At 41.2% G+C, this 19,324-nt stretch overlaps 1 protein-coding gene across 3 annotated transcripts in view; it reads left to right on the top strand.

Moving 5' to 3' along the window:
* The first annotated feature begins 1,034 nt into the window (after window positions 1-1,034).
* scube3 (signal peptide, CUB domain, EGF-like 3) overlaps window positions 1,035-19,324 on the top strand; it is a 107,058-nt gene continuing 88,768 nt past the window's right edge. For all 3 annotated transcript variants that reach the window (XM_015968137.3, XM_015968136.3, XM_015968134.3), the window contains exon 1: window positions 1,035-1,266. In XM_015968137.3, coding sequence (XP_015823623.3) covers window positions 1,167-1,266 — 100 coding nt within the window. In that variant the 5' untranslated portion in view covers window positions 1,035-1,166. The remainder of the gene's footprint in view (window positions 1,267-19,324) is intronic.

Raw genomic sequence — 19,324 nt, 5'->3', positions numbered from 1 at the left:
TTATGATTTTGGAACCAGATGACAGAAAATGTCTGGAACTAGGATTTTGTTTTCAACTAGCAGATGACTCTCATAAAGCTTTCACCAGTGCTTCTGCAAACAATGGCTGGTTAATAGTTATTACCGGACGAAGCGATCCATCGTGCATTGAATTTTAAACTGTTTATTTGACACAGTAACTTCAAATAAACAGGAAAAACATCAGTTTTACACAAGTTGCAGCAGTCCTGCAGCTCTAAATGAAACTTGGATAGAAAATTGCCTACTGACCACAACTGACCTTTAAATACGATGATGTGCTAGAAAATCACTTCAGGTAATGAAATGGTGCGCGCGCGCGCGTGTGTGAGAAAGAGACAGTCTCCTCAGAATTTGATGAGTTACAAGTTCTACCGATGAACTTTGACCTCTCCTTGCGCGCATGTATTGGCCCATCAGAATCTACATTTGTCTCCATCCTAGTTGCTTTTGATGTCATTAATCAGCAGAACCACAGCTTCGATTTGATGTTGCAGCTTTTTCTGGTGAATATTGTTCATCGTAATGTGATCCAATAAAACCCGAGCACCTTTAGGCTTGGTGAGTGAGCTCGGGTCATTTGTACTGGCTCGTTTAACCATTTTTCTACGTGCGGATGCTTCCTTTTACGCAGGTGCACGAGCCCGTCCTGCAACCAACGTGCACGTGGTTATCCAAACGCACCTTGAGCCAACCAGAACCTGTGTGTAAGAAAATAAAAAAGAGACGGGGAATGGTCCAATCCGGTGCCAGGGAGAGGAGAGCAAGAGCGGCAGAGGAGTCCGGAGCGCGGCGCGGACGCCTCTTCCTCTCTCCTCCCCCCTCAGCACTCAATCTCTCCCTGTTTCCCCCTCTCCCTCCGCGCTCTCGCTCTCCCTTTCTTAAATTGACATCGGATCCGGGCTCGAAACATGATAAGAGAAAAGCTTTTCTGCGCTCCGCGTTGTCGGGCTCTCCTCATCCCCGATCACCTACAACTCAAATAAGCAGCCGTTCAAAGAAAAACAAAACAAACCAGAGAAAAGGATCGCCCAGTATCCTGTCAGCGGGTGTTCAGTCAGAGGGGAGACACCAGGAGACATTTCGACCACTCACACCCTGGCTTTGCGCATAGAAAGTGCTCGTGCCGAACTCCAGTGAAAGTTAACATGTATGTGCACGCTTTGATACGCGCAAGTCTTGGATTTGTAGTTTTCTGCCTGGTCGCCTTTGTCCAGCTGTCTGCTTCAGGAAGTAAAGCCGCTCAAGGTAAATTTTCACCTCAAAATACCTTTTTATGTCTCTAATCAGGGCTGGGATGAATGAGCAGGCTCCAGCACGCTCACTGCATTCGTTCCTCCACAAATTAGACATTTGAAATGAGAAAAGGGTGTGATGTCATGAGTAGATGTGCAGTTTTACTAGAACTAAAAGCCTTCGGGTAAGGGTTTTGTTTTACAATCACTGCATTTCTTTATCGTCAGCGTAGCTTATATCCGTGCAGAAAGAGAGCAAACACAAAATCACGCAGAAGTTAAGCTTTCTTGCTGGAGAGAAGCAGCAGCAGGTCAGCAGACATGCTTCATATTTAATCCTGCAGGTGATTGTAGTGAGTCAGTGTTGTCAGGTTCCTAGGATTATGTTTGTACAAATTACATTTATAAAATATCAGTAACACATCATAATCATAAGTGGGTCTAAGAGTTTTAACTCAGTATGTCTATGAGCATTGTAATTATTCACTTTTAGTGTGTGTATGTGGGTAGGAGGGGGTCCTGGCTTGTCTTGGATGCAAGCAAATGGGTCCTCTTGGAAAAAAAAGGTTGAGAACCACTGGTCTAGACAAGTATTTGACACACACACACACACACACACACACACACACACACACACACACACACACACACACACACACACACACACACACACACACACACACACACACACACAGTCCTGTCCTTCTCTCCCGTCCTTGGAGAATCTGACTAGCCCACACAGACCCAACCACCTTAAAAGAACAAGAAGACAGAAAAATTTTACTCTCTCTCTCTCTCTCTCTCTCTCTCTCTCTCTGTCTCTCTCTCTCTCTCTCTCTCTCTCCTAAAGATTTACATCACTTAAATTTCCCACAATACTAATGCCAAGCAAAGCTGCCAGAAGTATTTGCATGCAAAGACACATCATGGTTTGTGTGTGAGTGCTGCTGCTTGTGTTTGGAGATGTTTTACACTCACATCTCTCAGGCGGCCGACAAAGCAAAAAGACAAAGGGGGTGGGTGACTATTTTGCATCCTGGGTGGTCTGCCCCCACTTGTGGGAAAACTCAATATTTACATTTTGCAATTAGAAGCACTTTTTTCTCACTTTATAATCCACAACATCGACTACACACTTCATTGTGGCGTAGAATGTTGCTGTATGTGAGCTACTATGTTGTGCAGTGCACCTGTTTGTTGATCACCAAGTGAAACACAGCAGACAACCTCTCCACTGTCCTCCCCTCCAGTTCCCGTTTATCACTCCAAAACGAGCTGCCCTGCACTGACATACTACCTGTGTTTGGCTCTGAAGCTATTTGGGAGCATATTTTCTACCTAATGGAAAATTAATATTGTGTTTTGATGTTGACGGTAACTCTGGAGCAAAGACAGCAGGATAGAAATAATAATAAGAAAGAGGGACAAAGTGACTAAAACACAATTCGTCAACTCAATATTTATTCAATGCAGACGCCGTCTTTCATCAGTGTTGGCCTAATCATGGCACGGTTTGTGGAATCAGTCATTACTGAAGGAAGAAAGGGTGAAAGGGAAGTTTTCAGAATGTGGTGACAAAGAAGGGAAGAATTGGAGAAGTGGGTGAATCAGAGAGAGAGAGAGAGAGAGAGAGAGAGAGAGAGAGAGAGAGAGAGAGAGAGAGAGAGAGAGAGAGAGAGAGAGAGAGAGAGAGAGAGAGAGAGAGAGAGAGAGAGAGAGAGAGAGAGAGAGAGAGAGAGAGAGAGAGAGAGAGAGAGAGAGAGAGAGAGAGAGAGAGAGAGAGAGAGAGAGAGAGAGAGAGAGAGAGAGAGAGAGAGAGAGAGAGAGAGAGAGAGAGAGAGAGAGAGAGAGAGAGAGAGAGAGAGCCAGCAGATACAAGTAAGAGAACGAGAAAAAGAGGGGAGTGGGATACGTCATGGCGAATCTCCTTCCCTCAGACAGAGTCAGGGTCTCTTGCAGCAGCACCAAGGCAACGGTTGGTGTGGGGCTGACATGCTGCTGTGGCTGGCTGTGTTGGTGTAACCTCTGCTCCGGGGCCTGGGGGTCTAAAGACGCGGGGCTGTCGGAGCAGAGAGGAAGGCCACATGCAAGCCCTGACACACTGTGGGAACCTAGCAGCCCTAGCAATATGAGGCCCAAGTGATGGGGAGGCTTACCTTCAGATGCTAACTGAGTTTCCACTAAAGGGAGCCTAAGTCACACCCATCTACTTCCGAACCATGGGTCCCCTACTGCCTAAAAAATGAATGGGAGTCTATAGGCAGGTGCAAGTTATTTTCTGTTCCTGCTTGATACGTGCCATGGATTTCAGTCAATCAATCAGTCAATCAGATTTTATTTATAAAGCGCTTTTCAAACAAAGTGCTTTACAAAATGACCCCAAATTCCCATTACAGTTTAAAAACATTAACAGACATATGCAAACACACAGCCCCGGCAGCATCAGGTCTTCCACACTAAAGTCAGGGCGCTCAGAGGAGGGGGAGCATAGACCCCCACCTCCACTTAAACACTACCTATAGAGCGCCCAGGAAGCTAAAGTCGACCACCGCCCCCGGGGCAGAGGGCCCCTACAGAGAAAACACTGGATTAAAATGAGTAAAAAACATGAAAATAAAAGAGCTATTATAAATGACAAATGTAAGAAAATAAGTAATCAATAAAATCATATAGACAGTAAAATAATAATATTAAATAACGAAACAGTGCTAAATGTAATCATATAAAACATGCAAAGCAAGCAACAAAATATAATCATGTAAAACGAGAAATAAAACTATAGTAAATACTTAGATAAAAGCTAACCTAAATAGGTGGGTCTTGAGCCTGGACTTAAAAACATGAACATTCTCTGCGGCCCTGAGGTCCTCTGGCAGCTCGTTCCAGATGCGAGGGCCATAATACTGGAAGGACGCTTCGCTGTGAGTGTGTGTCCTGACTTTAGGGATGACCAGGAGACGCCTGCCAGAGGAGCGCAGAGGCCATGAGGGTTCATATGGTAAAAGCAGTTCTGAGAGATAAGAAGGCCCAAGACCATTAAGACACTTAAAAACCATTAGAAGAACCTCAAAATTGATCCTGAAACATACAGGGAGGCAATGCAATGATTCTAAAACCGGTGTAATCTGCTCCCGCCTCCTGGTCTTCATCAGGACACGTGCTGCCGAATTTTGTAGGGGTTGTAAACCTGAGATGCTCTTTTTGGGAAGACCAGAAAGCAGGGCATTACAGTAGTCTATTCTACTGGTGATAAAAGCATGTGTCAGCAGCATCTTCATATTGGCCCGAGAGAGAATAGGGCAGACTCTGGCGATGTTCTTTAGATGATAAAAACCTATTTTTGTGATATTTTTATGTGTGGGATAAAAGCCAGCTCAGAGTCAAAAATCACACCCAGGTTCTTCACTTGCTCAGAAGGATTAAAAGACCGAGATTGTAATTTCGGTAAAAGTTTCTCTCTCTGGCCCTCAGGACCAACGACTAAAACTTCAGTTTTGTCCTGGTTGAGCTGGAGAAAGTTTTCTGCCATCCAGGATTTGATGTCTAAAATGCAGTTAAAAAGTGCATCCATCGGCCGAGAGTCATCACGAGACACGGAGATGTACAACTGTGTATCATCAGCATAACTGTGAAAGTTGACCCCATGTCTCCTGATGACCCCGCCAAGATGGAGCATATAGAGATAAAAAAGCACTGGGCCTAGAATTGAACCCTGGGGCACACCACATGTAATCCCATGACCCCGCCAAGATGGAGCATATAGAGATAAAAAAGCACTGGGCCTAAAATTGAACCCTGGGGCACACCACATGTAATCCCATGGACCCTCGAGGAACAGGTATTTAAACTCACCTGTGAGGTAGGATGTGAACCATCCATGGATAGCACCAGAGAGGCCGATCTGTTTTAAACGAGTTAAAAGAATACTGTGGTCCACTTTACCGAAGGCAACACTTAGATCCAGTAGAACCAACAAAGTCACCTTCCGTTTATAATAAATCAATCTAAAATCATCTAAATTCTTCAAAAGGGCCGTCTCTGTGCTGTGGTTCACCCTAAAACCAGACTGAAATTTCTCTAGGACATTATGAGTGTTTATAAAATCATTTAGTTGATTTTAAACCAACTTTTCAAAAATTTTACTAAGAAATGGTAAGTTAGATACCGGTCGATAATTGTTTAATTCATTAAAATCTAAATTGCTCTTCTTCAACAGGGGTCTCACCACCGCTCCTTTAAAGGCAGCAAGAAAGACCCCCGTCTGAAGGGAGCAATTCATCAGGGTTAAAATCTCATCACTAAAAGATCCATAAAATTCTTTAAAAAACAAAATTGGAATTGGGTCCAGAACACATGTGGTGGGTCTCGCTGAGGAGAAAACTTTATCAAGAGTCTCATTTTCTACCAGGAGAAAACTGTCCAGTGTTTCCTCTGGTATAGACACACATTCAGATTTATCTAAAACCTTATCACTTAGGGAGGGTAAAATATTCCGTCTGATGGTGTCTACCTTCCCTCTGAAGTGGGCTGCTAACTCCTCACAGAGAGCATTTGAGGGGGTTTTCTGAAGTGAATTGGATCTCCAGTAGCAGCCTGCTTGGGTCATATCAACATGTACAGTTTAAAATGTTGTTTATGGTGGAAAAAAGTATCTGGGATTGTGTTTATTGTCGAGAATGAGTTTGGAAAGGTATGCATTTCTTGAATTTCTCACTGTGTTATTATGTGATTTAAGTAGCTATGTGTATATTTGATGATTTATAGTTATTTTGTTCTTTCTCCATCTCCGCTCTGCAACCCTGCAGTTTCTCTTTAGTTTTGTTAGATTTTCATTCCTCCATGGTGAAGCACGTTTTGAATATAGATTTTTTATTTTAAGTGGAGCGAGCAGATCGAGAGCGGATTTCAGTCTACTGTTAAAATCATTGACAGTAAAATCACAAGAGGCGTGTAGTACATTTCACAAATGTCCGTGAATTTTAAAGACACATAATGATGCCAAGAAAGCACTTATTTTTCAACAGGTGGCAAAAGTTCCATCTTTTGGTTCTTTTTTAAAACACAGAAAGGTTTTTATTTACCTGCAACGTTTCGTTTGCAGCAAACGAAACGTTGCAGGTAAATAAAAACCTTTCTGTGTTTTAAAAAAGAACCAAAAGATGGAATTAGAATTTCAACACAGCAAGAACACACCAAAGGTGACAAAAGTTATTTTAGGTTTTGGGCGAAAAGACGTAGTGAACTACAAATGTTCATCTCACCATATTTACATCATCAAACCAGACAGGGAGAAGAAATTGGTTGTGAGTTTAGCGACAACCAGGACAACAGAAGGAGCATTAAACATGGAGAAAACCACTATAAATCTGGCCATGCGGTATAGCAGCTACCCTGGGGGAGAGGAGGTTGGTTATGTGGCGATGTCATATAATTAAAAAATATACGTATTTTTATTTATGAATTTTTACAGGCAACTAAATCTCAAATTACGTGACAGACTCAGTCGAAACAAGCATAATTATTTATCATTTAGGTTGAAGAATGTGATTCAGGGCTTAAGGTGAATCCGACCAGAAAATAACTTTTATGGATCCGTTCACTTCCTGCTTCCTAGTCTTTTCTCGGTCAGGGTACCCATGAGCCGACTGGAAGGGGAGGAGACTTAGGCTCCCTTTGAGTGCGATGGAAGAAATGTTGGTTATGTACTGTGGCTGAGTGGCAAAAACAAACACAAAATGGCCTGCTATCGATACGCAATGTTAACTTTTAAGAGAGTTAGCGGGCAAAATCCTTGATATATAAACACTTGAACATCTAAAAAAAGGAGGAGGTTTAGAGAGAAACCTAACATTTGTATTGAAGACTAAATGAAATGTATTTAAATCCCGTTTGAGCTCTGGAATGATGGAAAACATCACAAATCTGCTGGGGAGACATTTATTTCTATTCAACAAAAAGCTCTGGAGCCTTCACTCATAAAAAATCTAAGTCTTTCAAACGTCTGCAGGCCTACGATTATTTTGTTTTAAGGAAAGTTGAGCCGATCTCACCTGAAAGCAGAAAGCGGCGGTCGTGCTAATAGCAGTTAGCTTCGACGAGCAGAGCCACAGCGTTGTTTACATCACCTGTGGATGATAAATCCTCACAGCGACTGCAAAGCCGGGTAAGTCTTCATTAATCAGTGTCCTCAGGGTTAGGTCTTTATTATGAGACACCTGAATCAGAATGCAAAACAACATGGATTTAAAAATACACGAAGATACTGTAACTGTTTTTAAAACATCGTCTCTAATTAACAAATACTTGGACAAGAGGACTTACCACGAACTAAATGAGCCTCAAAACTCTCCATTGCTGCAGGAAGGCAGGTTTTCTTCTGAGTCTGGGTCGCTTCCTATCATCTCTTTCAAATTTTGCAGTTGTTTACAGAGGAAGTTTCACTAAAACTTTTTATCAAGCCTTCCACGGACCAAACTATCAACCACACAGCAAGAATGATCCATCTGCTTCGCTGAATCCTCCTCCAAACATGCAAAACATCCGAATTAAAGGCAAAATGCATTGTTTCTTACCACACACTACCATGATGCAATGTGAGAAACAAACATTGACGTCATTAAAGATCCACTTACTGGTTTGGCCCTATCATTGACTCAGGGATAAACCCACTAGCGATAGCTTTAACCTTCTAAGAGCATGTGTCGACATATGTGGACATTTTTTCTCTTTTACCTGATATTAACTTTAAGTTAAAACATTTCCTTTTGGGATGGGGGGGCGGGGGGGGGGTATTTAATTTTTAGTTCATGACTAGTCACATCTGTAATTGTTTTTTCTTTTAAATCACACCAAATGCTAATTCGGGTCTCAGGAGGTTATGAAATAGAAAGTAGTCAACTCCTAATACTCAGTCCCTCGCTCTTCTCTTGCCTTGTCTGCTTTGTATCCGCTTCCTTTCCCTTGCACTTGATGAACTAGTCGTGCTTTTTCTTTGTCAGCCACAAGAAACAACTTCATTTCTATGTCGTCAGCACTAACTGTGTTTCTGCACTACACACACACACACACACACACACACACACACACACACACACACACACACACACACACACACACACACACACACACACACACACACACACACACACACACACACACACACACACACACACACACACACACACACACACTCTCGGGTCATGTCTAGTCTACTTTTGTTACTTGATGATTTGCTAGATGCCCTGTAAGTCTGTGTAAGGCACAAGACAAACTTCTGAGTACAGTAGTGTTTAAAAGATGCCATCCTTCTGTGTAACAGATCTGGCAACTCCTCGCATCTATCTAAGAGGCTTCCAGCTCCTGTTTGAGGGATTTTCACACATTCTTTCTGCAAAAGTCTTGCAGCTCTGTGAGATTCTTGGGCTAGACTGCCCGCTCTGCTCCTCTGAGGTCTGTCCTTAGATGTCTGATTGTGTTTTTCTGAGAGTTGTGGAGGCGTAAATCTCCAGGTTGCTACTCTTGTAGTTGCGCATTGTGGTGAGATGAAGGATAATTATTATGTGAAATTATCCTTTTTTCTAAAAAAATAAATAAATAAAATACACACCTCTAAACATAGTACTCCAAAGCTTCCATTTTGGCAACATCTGTGCACAAAATGTGTTTAGCAAATGCACACTGGGGTCATTTAGGGTTTATTTTTCACACTTGACAGGGGTTCTGATTAGCCTCCTGCACAAGTGCCTACTTGTGAAGTCGTTCAGGCCTTTAACTTGGCCTCTGCTGATTCTCTTAGCTGTCATTTCTACATGAAATTACACGCCACATGGAAGCTGCTACCTGAAAATGCTTTCCTATCTTCTCCTTGTCTTCGGCAGGTTTGTAATTTGCAGGCTGAAAAACAGATGCTTAGAGTGGCTGTTGATTGTTGAGACAAGGGGTGGAGGAATTGGAGTTTATAAGCTTTAAATTTGGCATGGACTGCCACGGAAGAAGATCCTTTGTTAAAATCAGCTTAGACTTTTCTCCCTGTGCTGGGTCATCCCAGCTCACTGTCTATGAATAAGCATTTTTAGGTAATTCTGAGCTGGCCTTATGTGTACACTGAGTCTCATGCATCTTGAAGGACGAGCAGCCAGTGCAGGGTCTGGGTCAAGCTCCAGTCCCTGTGATTCTGGTGGCAGACTGAGACAAAATGGGAAATAAAAATTGCCTTAAACACTGAAAATTGTTCAAAGCAAAGCAAAGCAACTTTGTGTAATATCTTGTGGACTTGCTGGTTAAGTGTAACCACACAAAAAGACATTTGGTTAAAGCTTTTTCTTATGCTTATATATTTGGCCTTGACCTTCTCAGAATGTACGGCTAAACAGAAAGGAAAAGGAGAAAGCAGAAATTCAAAAACCCTCTCCTTTATGAACACATGAGCATAATACTTTGACATTTGGACACCATTTTAAAATGTCTTATATCACTCTTATTTCACACGCTGCATGGCTCCTGTGCTGCTCTCGAGCCCTCACAACCTCCTGCAGTGGTATGTAGCAAGTTGTTACACTTCCCTCAGTGGCTGCTTGTGCCTTTAAAACAAGCAGGCACAAAAATACCGATCTGTTTGCCAAGGCACTGAGCACAGCTGGCAGCTAGAGGATGTGCAGCATTCAGGTCAGCTGGGAAGAAAATCATTTATTTGGTCTGATTTTGGTGATGTGTGACTTGGAGAAAGTAGAGACAATGCCACCTGGGGTTGTCCAAGTTTGAATGACTTGTTCACTCCAAGCCAGAGGCAATTAAATGAATCTGCTTTTAAGCTGTAAATCCTTTTTCTCTCACATAAAACACTCCCTTGTGGTTAGAGCTGAGCGTCTCAGTCTGTTGCTCTCCTCCGCTGAAGGCCTGCTGCATCAGATGGTTGTGCTTTCATTATGATCACAGAGGCAGGTTGAGCCCTGGGGGGCGGCCCCCGGCCACTCGCTGAGTGAGTGGGTGGAGGTGACCAGTCTAGATTTTTTTTCCCCTCTTCAGAAACACACTGAAAGCATCAATCACACAGTACTCTAGGATGTGTGTGTGTGTGTGTGTGTGGTTACAGCCTGAGATATTATTATCTTGGCATTTCTTCTGTGGTGGAAAAAGCCAATTCAGACCATGGGAATAAGTGAATGATTATGACTGTTTTAAGTGATTTTAGACTGGATGCGATGGTTGCACTTAGCAGAAAAAGTTGTATTAACATCCCAAATTCTTTAATAGCCGCAGAATTGTTCCAAAGTCATCTTTGGGGTTACTGTGTCTGTATGACCAAGCTTCAGCTTCGTTATTGAACGAAGCTGAAGCTGTCGTTTTATTTCAGTGCAGACATGCACCACACAGAGGTAGGAGCTTGTTTACAAACACACAATAAGAGAAATGGTTTAATGGAGGTCCGTTCAGAAACATTCATCACTTTCATCCTGGCTGTTGAAATCCAAAAGGGGATTCTCCTCTAAACATGTGCCTTTCCTTTTTAAAATCTTCCACTCAAGAATCTTTGGTGCATTTGGTAAAAATATTGAACTTTTTCAGTTTCAGTAAAGTTTTTTCATATTTATATACACTGCATGGTCAAAAATATGTCAGATCACACCACTATGTTGTTGGACCACCTGAACACATTCACTGTGGCGTTGTTTCGATGAGCTTCTGCAATGGCACCAGATTCGTTTTTATCCAGTGTTGCATTAAGGTTTCACCAATATGTTGCATTGATGATTGTAGAGTCTGACCGCTGCACAAAGCCTTCTCCAGCACATCCCAAAGATTCTCAATGTGGTTAAGGTCTGGACTCTGTGGTGGCCAATCCATGTGTGAAGATGATGTCTCATGCTCCCTGAACCACTCTTTCACTATTTGAGCCTGATGATGAATCCTGGCATTGTCATCTTGGAATATGCCCGTGTCATCAGGGAAGATGGGATACCCTGGTCATTCAGTATATTCATGTAGTCATATGTAATGTGATGTAAGTGGTTACTTTTAATAAATCATCATTAAGATGTAATGTTCCATATAAATATGAATTATCAATATTGTTGATATTTTGCTATTTTATTTAAGATGAAACCAGGTCCTTTTGGTAGTTCATGGAAATCACATCTTCGTAATAATTTGAGACAGAGGCAAAAATATAGTTTATATAATCTATGTAATACTATAATTCTACTACTAATGATGGCACAGAATAAATGATGATGAATGATGTTTGAAACAAGATGAGTGAGACAATGAATGAGATCATGGAATAGAAGCTTATATGTTATGTAGTAAAACCTAATTAGGTGTCTTAGAAAATTGTGATGTCTGGGTTGTATAATCAGTCTGGCTTTATGGTTCAACAAAACATCGATTAGTAAAACCATCTGCCGGAGAAGTCAGTATGGACAGGCTGCCGATGGAGTTGACTTCTGGGGTATTCAGAGCACGTAGTTCCACCCTGAGCCGCTGGTCTGGGAAACCCTCAGGGTGAATGCTGGGGGTCAGATCAAGTTTGCATCTGATGCAGCTTTGCAAGGTCGCAAAGAAGGTTTGAACTTGAGGTCAAAAGGAGGATGGTTCTTTACTCTCTGAGCAGTCTGGCCTTACTGTTCAGCTTGCCAAAACTCAAAGAATTCAGGAAGTGAACTCTTTTTATAAACTATTGTTTATCAATTTGGACAAATCAGCATTTGACAAATGTCTAGTGGGCGTTATCAAAGACCTCAGACACCACTCTTTTCCCAAACACTTAGAGAGGTTATTTCACCTAATGTGGAGTGAATATGTTAAACATTCATAATGATATTCCATTATTAATGTGTGAATAGACTGGTAAATCAATCAATATTAAAATCAACAAATAGACTAGTGTGGTATAAATTATGAATACATAATTACAGGAATGAACATTTGTTAACGCATTATTCATTATTGTAGTGCATTCAACATTATTAAAACACTTTAGATTTAAAAGTATATTGTAGGTACCACAGAATATGATGTAATAACTTGTAAAGTAAGAAAGTCATTTTATGAGCCAGAAAAGATAACTTTATTAAAGGGATAAAGAGTCTAGTGTTTTCACAGGGGTCTTGTGATATGGAGCAGGATAAGTTGCTGGCCAAGTTCATAGATGCTCACATCGACACCTCTGGTGCCAGATTGGCATGACCTGTATGATGAAAGTTAACGTCTGGTCATGTTTATCCACGCTACACAGCTGACCTCATTCTTGGAGCACATCCTGTTGCTGAACCTAGACCTGACCAACTGCAGAAACCCCAGATCATAACACTGCCCCCACAGGCTTGTACAGTTGGCACTAGGCAGGATGTGTGCATCACTTCATCTGCCTCACTTCTTACCCTGATTCACCATCACTCTGGAACATCAGACCCCTCATCTGGACTCATCAGATTAGTTTTTAATAATGCGCTGGACAGTTTTTAACCTAACTTTAGTCGTTTCTACAATCTCCTTAGATGTTTTCTCTGCTTGATGCATGCCAATGATCTGACCCTTCTCACACATCTGTTCCACGACCACCAGATGTGTCTTTCCACATGGTTGTTTAAGAAGTAAGAAGCAGCTCATTGCATCAGTTGGGGTTAAATAACTCGTTACCAGCTGAAAGATAATTGCCCATGCAGTAATTATGCAATAGGAGGATCCTAATTGTTAGCTTAGTTAAATCCAGGTGGAGACTTTTTTTGGACAGTGAATCTGCCTTTTTCTAGAGGGTTATCAGTTATTCAGCACTGAAAAGCTTATTATTGATTTGGGCTTTTTTTTTTACACAATCGGCTGAAAGTGAGCCACCAGGTTAAAATTGGTGTTAAATCTAAAGCTTTTGCCTGAAAATAAATTAAAACAACTTAGCTAAATCAACAAGAATACAAGAAAAGATGTTGCATGTCACATCCAAACAAAACATCTCCAAGACCTCCTAATGTCTCACTTGAGTTGGTAACTTTGTTTAGTCTTTAGTGGCTGCCTAGCAACTGCTGAGAGTTGAGAAAGTTTGACTTGTGACCTCCAGACTCACAAAAATTATTATATTTGGTTCCTTTTGATTCGTCTTAAGCTAAAAATCATATACGTTTCTTTTATTCTCTATGTACTTTACCAGTGTTATATATTTTGTCATTTGAATACGTTTACTGAATTTGAACAGTTTGTTCTTTGTTTATTTTATTCTTTTTCTTCATGACGTTAGCAGAATGGCTGTCAGACCCCAGTCAAACCAAAGCCATTACCTGTGGACACAGCAGATTACCTGCTGCTAACCCAGGGGAACCTATAAGCTATTGAAACCCCTTCTGTCACGCTACCTTTCCTCCCTTCCTTTAGCAGAAAATCTCTTTATCAGCAGCTAGCGAGACCCTTGTGACCGCTATTTGTCACCTCATTTGGGATTGTAGCAGAGCTGTCAAAGCTGCAAGTTTCAGGCTGTGAGGAAGAAGGAGAAATGGAAGTCACAGCACCCAAGCGTTTCTTCTGAGAACAGAAAGCTGCTCTGTAACCGGTCCAGTCTTGTGGTTTCTAGAAATCTTTGAGGTCTTAAACTCAGGACCACAGAAGGCAGAGCTCATTTGAGTTTTGTTTATTTCGAGGCTTTAATCTGAACAATGTGTTCCTAATGAGGCCTGTGATGTCTGTCTCAAATGTGGCATTGTGGTTAAAATGAGAAAACTCTCTCCTCTTTCCGTCGCAGCCTGTCAGTGGCCTTTGTTCAATGTACAGATGTTGTGCGGTGCTGACAACGTCTCTGTTGGTTTTGGGGAGGACGGAGTAAGTGTCGATGGCACTCTGACCCCCTCCGGAGCTCATTTTACATGCTGAAGCCTTGCTGTGAAACCTCTGAGTCCCTCAGACAGCTCTTTGATCATTAATTCTCTTAATTACCTCAACATTTGCTGTTGTGTTCAGTTGCCGACTAATAGTGATTCTGTGATTCAGGAGCAGATATTAGAGAGGCTTTCATCTCAGGATCTCCCTTATCAGGTTGATTCTACACCATCTTTTTTTCTCTTTTTTCCCCCTTTTCCCTGCTCTCTTTTGAGACCTCCGGGCTGAATAATGGGGCTGCGTCTGTCTTTGGGAGTTTGGTGGGGTCAAGGAGGGACGTCATTAGGCTGGTCTGTGTTGGTCAGTGCAGTTGGAAGGGGGTTGGGGGGTCAGAAAGAGCCTTGTTTACAGACTGTGTGTGTTTACATTCCTGATGGTGAGCGCCAGATTTAGAGACTGCTGGAAGTGAAAGGAAATGCTCTTATTCTGCTTAGTAATGGAAAAACCCAGCCATAAAACATCAAGAAATCCAAATGAAAATAAAAAAAGGTTATTTATTTAGCGAGCTTTGGCCTGTGATGTGTGTTTAGAAAGAGCAATGACTTCACGGATAAATCTGATGCTTCCTATATGGACGAGGACATGGGAAAGACTACACACTTACTCTCAGTGATGTAAACGTATATCAGATTGTTATTTGATTTAAAGTGAGTCAACATTTTTCATATTACAGTTTTTTGGATTGCTTACACACTAAAATTAAAAGTAGTACACTATTAGCAAAACCTTACACTCAAGAAGCAAAACATCAGCCCATATTTGCACAACTATAAGCACATTGTCAACCTCACACTTGTTGCAAAACTCTACACACAGTGATTTGCAAAACACCAAACACACTTAACAAACATCACACACAAAAATCTATCATGAAGTCACTTCCTTGTAATACCAAAGCACTGACTGTCAAATTACCGCACCATCCAACCAATTGGCTCAACACAGTCATCAGGTGTGCAAACACTTGTTTGCTTAATTGTAGACACACCAATCAGGTGTGTGAGCACTATAAAAAGCAGCAGGTGAGTTTGTCGGTCTTCAAGCACAATGGAAAGAGTCAGAGAAAGAGTAAAGCCTGATTCATGCTTCTGCGTCTGCGTCAGTGCGGAGACACGCAATGCCATTATCTGTCCTTGCGGGCCTGCTGGAGAGCCTCGCAAGGACGGACGGAGTCGAGCTGTCTTTTCTAAACATCCGTCTGTCGAGACGGAGAATGCAAGCTTGTGATTGGTCAGGGCACCTCTGTCGTCTACACCGCCGCCATTGCGCCCTCAAAAACATAAAGAGAGCCAAGAATAACTAGCGGCAGACACGGAGAAGCTTGAAGAATAACTCACGAAAAACTCTAAAATATGAACGTTTAATTCCCCCGTGACTGGAGGAGTGAAAAGATACACAGCAAGCGTTTTATTTGTGGACAGAAATGACATGAAACGTGGGTTTAGAGGTGGCAAGCCCATGAAGAGGTGGAGGAGAATGAGAGACAAATTTGTCCGTGTAAAAAAGTCTCTTATATACAAAAAAACAATATAAACACACTATCTTGGACCGGATACATAACAGGATGTTACAGAACAGCGCTACACCCACTGTTGTCCTGGCGGGGAATTGCTTTGCAACACTCCCCAGGAGACGGAGAAGTATGAGGGCTATAGTCAATGTCCCAGGGCAACGCGGGGGAAATTTAACACTCTGTGCAGCCATTACACAGAATGGGGTCCTCTACCGCCATGCCCATATGGGCCCTTACAACACATCACTCATACATTCTTGGACCAATTGCACAACGTAACAGCAGGAAATCAAATCGATCATATGCAATGTATTGTTGTCTGGGACAATGTGCCTTTCCACCGCTGTGGAACCCTATAGAAGAGTTTTTTTCGGCATGGCGGTGGTAGGTATATGATCTCCATCTCCAGGCTGAGGTACCCCTTATCCAAGCCATGGAGGAGACCTGTGACCAGATGGAGGTAGAGGCAATACAAGGATGGATTCGTCATTCATGACGTTTCTTTTCAAGGTGTCTTGCTAATGACATTATTGCCTGTGATGTTGATGAAATTCTCTGGCAAGATCCAGCTAGGCTAGTGTTTTTTTTTTGACAATAATGAACTTACAGTACAATACATAAAGTGAAATAGTAAATGGTAAATGGCCTGTATTCGATATAGCACCTTCTAGAGGCCTGGAACCCCCCAAGGCACTTTACAACACAATCAGTCATTCACCCATTCACAACACACATTCACAAACTGGTGGGAATGAGCTACGATGTAGCCACAGCTGCCCTGGAGCGCACTGACAGAGGCGAGGTTGCCGAGCACTGGCGCCACCGGTCTCTCCGACCACCACCAGCAGGCAAGTTAGGTTAAGTGCCTTTCCCAGGGACACAACGACAGCGACAGACTGAGCGGGGCTCAAACCTGCAACCTTTCAATTACGGGGCGAGCACTTACAGTTTTTCTCAATTGCTATAACACTAAAATCCATTGACTGAAGAAAGTTCTCAGTTGCTTGAACTCATTAAGCTAACTGTTGAACCTGTTGTCAAAACCTTAAACCATTTCACACGGTTTCCAAAAACTAAACACATTATCATTCATAAAACACATTCTGCACTCTTAATTGGGTGTGTGGTTATGCTAAATGTGTGTACTGTTTTGAAAACATGGGCCCTGTTTTGAAAATCAAGCTTAAGCAATCCAAAAAAACTGTAAACCTTCATATAGTCATTTAGTTGCCACCTAATTTATTTATTTATTATTATTTTTTTTATTTGCCACCTAATTTTAGTTGCCACCTAATTTTTTTAGGGTAGAATAGTAAGGAACTAGGATTGGGACAATATTACATGTAGCTTGTATCAAGCTTTGTAACCTGTAACATGTTTTGTAACTGTAACTTTAGTTTTGTAGTGTGTAATTTGCATTTTGTAACATGTAATATTTGGTACGTAACATGAAACTTTCATTTTGTAACTTTTAATAAACAATCAATTTGCAAGTTTCAAATCACAACTCTCAAAACACACATCTCAGTCTACAGTTACAAAACTCAAGTCAAGTACAAAACATTTTGTCCAAATTCTAGCTTCCTTCCCAAAGAACCAATGACAGGCTTTGTCTGACCAGCCAATCATGAGTTTTGGATTCCTGTCCAAGACAATTTCTGTTGGAAGCAAGCTAGAATTGGGACAAAATGTTTTGTACTTGTAGACTTGAGTTTTGTAACTGTAGACTGAGATTTGTGCTTTGAAAGTTGTGATTTGAAACTTGTACATTGATTTTTTTCTGCAAGTTACTGTAATGAAGATGTTAATTACATTTAATTAAGGACCATAAGACATCAAAAATTCATATTGAGTATGAATTCCATCTTATGGACACTGGGTTATTTAAATCAGAAGATTGGATCTTTTTATTGCAGGGAATTTAGATAACACTTTGATTAACTGAGAGACAAGAGAAGAGAGAGAGAGACCTTCAAACGTTTAAGGAAATGTATTACTAAATAATTTTAAACAATTTAACAAGACTAACTCTCTAATGATGGATGTTCTGTTTGAATGAGGTGTGAGGTGGGTGGTGTGTGTGAATGAGTGTCAAATTCAGAACCCTCACATCCGGAGAAACAAAGTTTGGGTGGGAGATGATGTTTTGCTCCTAACTGATCAGAGTTTGAGACTTGTAGTCATAAACACATGAGACGCCAATTATATCACATCTACATACCCTCAGTGAGGGCTCCATACAGATCCGGATGCCAGGTCCACAGACCCTCATCTGGTACTGGAGCCGATGAAGCAGCGTCGACAGTACGACAAACCAGTTTTTGGATATTCTCCAGGTAAAAAGCGACAGGTGTTTCACAGCATCAAAAGGGGACCCTCCTTGGGTCAGCGAGTTCAGCTTTTATTCTGAAAGGCACCGTTGCTTGGTTGGTAAACAACAGAATTTTCACAGCTTGAATAGTTCTCAGCTTAAAAAGAGAAGTACAGATGGCCTGTCCATACTTCACTTAACATGAGGAGAACTTCATGGGATCTTGAGAATGAGATCTTGAGAACTGAACTTAAGATGGCGTTGGAACTGTTTTATTAATCTGGATGTTTTTGATTCTGGACGAATCAAAGCTGACAGATTTATAAACACCACAGAGACTCTGCCACGCTTCAGACTAGGAAGGTTGTGATTGGATAAGTACAGCAATGTGTCATGTGATTGTTTTCCTTACGTGTGTCAGTGTGTCTAGTGAACTAGATTAAGTCATATTACTTATTAAAACATATTAATCATAATATTGTGATTTCACAGATCGGTCACATTGTATTATTGACTAACAGTTGTTTTGATTAGCTTTATTGAAAATAGAGTCCTTTGATTTAATAAAAGAAAAGAGTCTCTTCATCTTCTGTCTTCATTGCTGGAAAGTAAACAGTTTAGAAGCGAATGCATGACCTTGAGGCTATTTCATGCACTCTGGCGCTGTGTCAAAGGGAGCTGTGGAAAAGGTTAAATAACCTTGGAGGAATAGCTCCTTCATCACGTTACATTACCAAATAAAAGTTACATATTACAAAATAAGAATGACATGCTACGAAACATATGTACCTGTTACAAAATAAAAGTTACATATTACAAAATAAGAATTACATGCTACGAAACATATGTACCTGTTACAAAATGAAAGTTATGTGTTACAAAATGAAAGTTACGTGTTACAAAACAAAAGTCAGTTACAAAACTTGGTAAAAGTTAAATGTAATATTGTCCCAATCCTAGTTCCATAGTATAGACTTTATCAATGCCACGGTGGGTGAATTCACTCGTTACAGCAGCACACACACAAGATTACAGGTTAACACAAAAAGGGAGTAAGCTACTTTTGTCACCTTTAACCACAAAAAACAATAACAAAAAAGGAAACTTGACTTTCCAGAACTATGCAGCATAAGGGAACACAGACATGTGCGTCTGGAATTGCTCAAGTATTGAACACATACTAACTATTGCATTCATGTTATTGTGTAACAAGATAATGCCAGTACCAGTTAAACGGAGGAGTTAAACACTCTTACTTTTTGCTATATTTTACATTTCTAGTGATTTAACTTAGAGCAGATGTGTCAGACTACTTTTACATTTATGTTTAGCTCCATGAAATGGAAAATGTAAAAATGTAAAATGTCTTGGCTTGTTTATAGCAGC

The sequence above is a fragment of the Nothobranchius furzeri genome, chromosome 15 (assembly GCF_043380555.1).
Source record: "Nothobranchius furzeri strain GRZ-AD chromosome 15, NfurGRZ-RIMD1, whole genome shotgun sequence".
NCBI classification, from domain to species: domain Eukaryota; kingdom Metazoa; phylum Chordata; class Actinopteri; order Cyprinodontiformes; family Nothobranchiidae; genus Nothobranchius; species Nothobranchius furzeri.
Note: the sequence above shows the minus strand (reverse complement) of the source record. Positions and strands in the feature narration are given on the sequence as shown.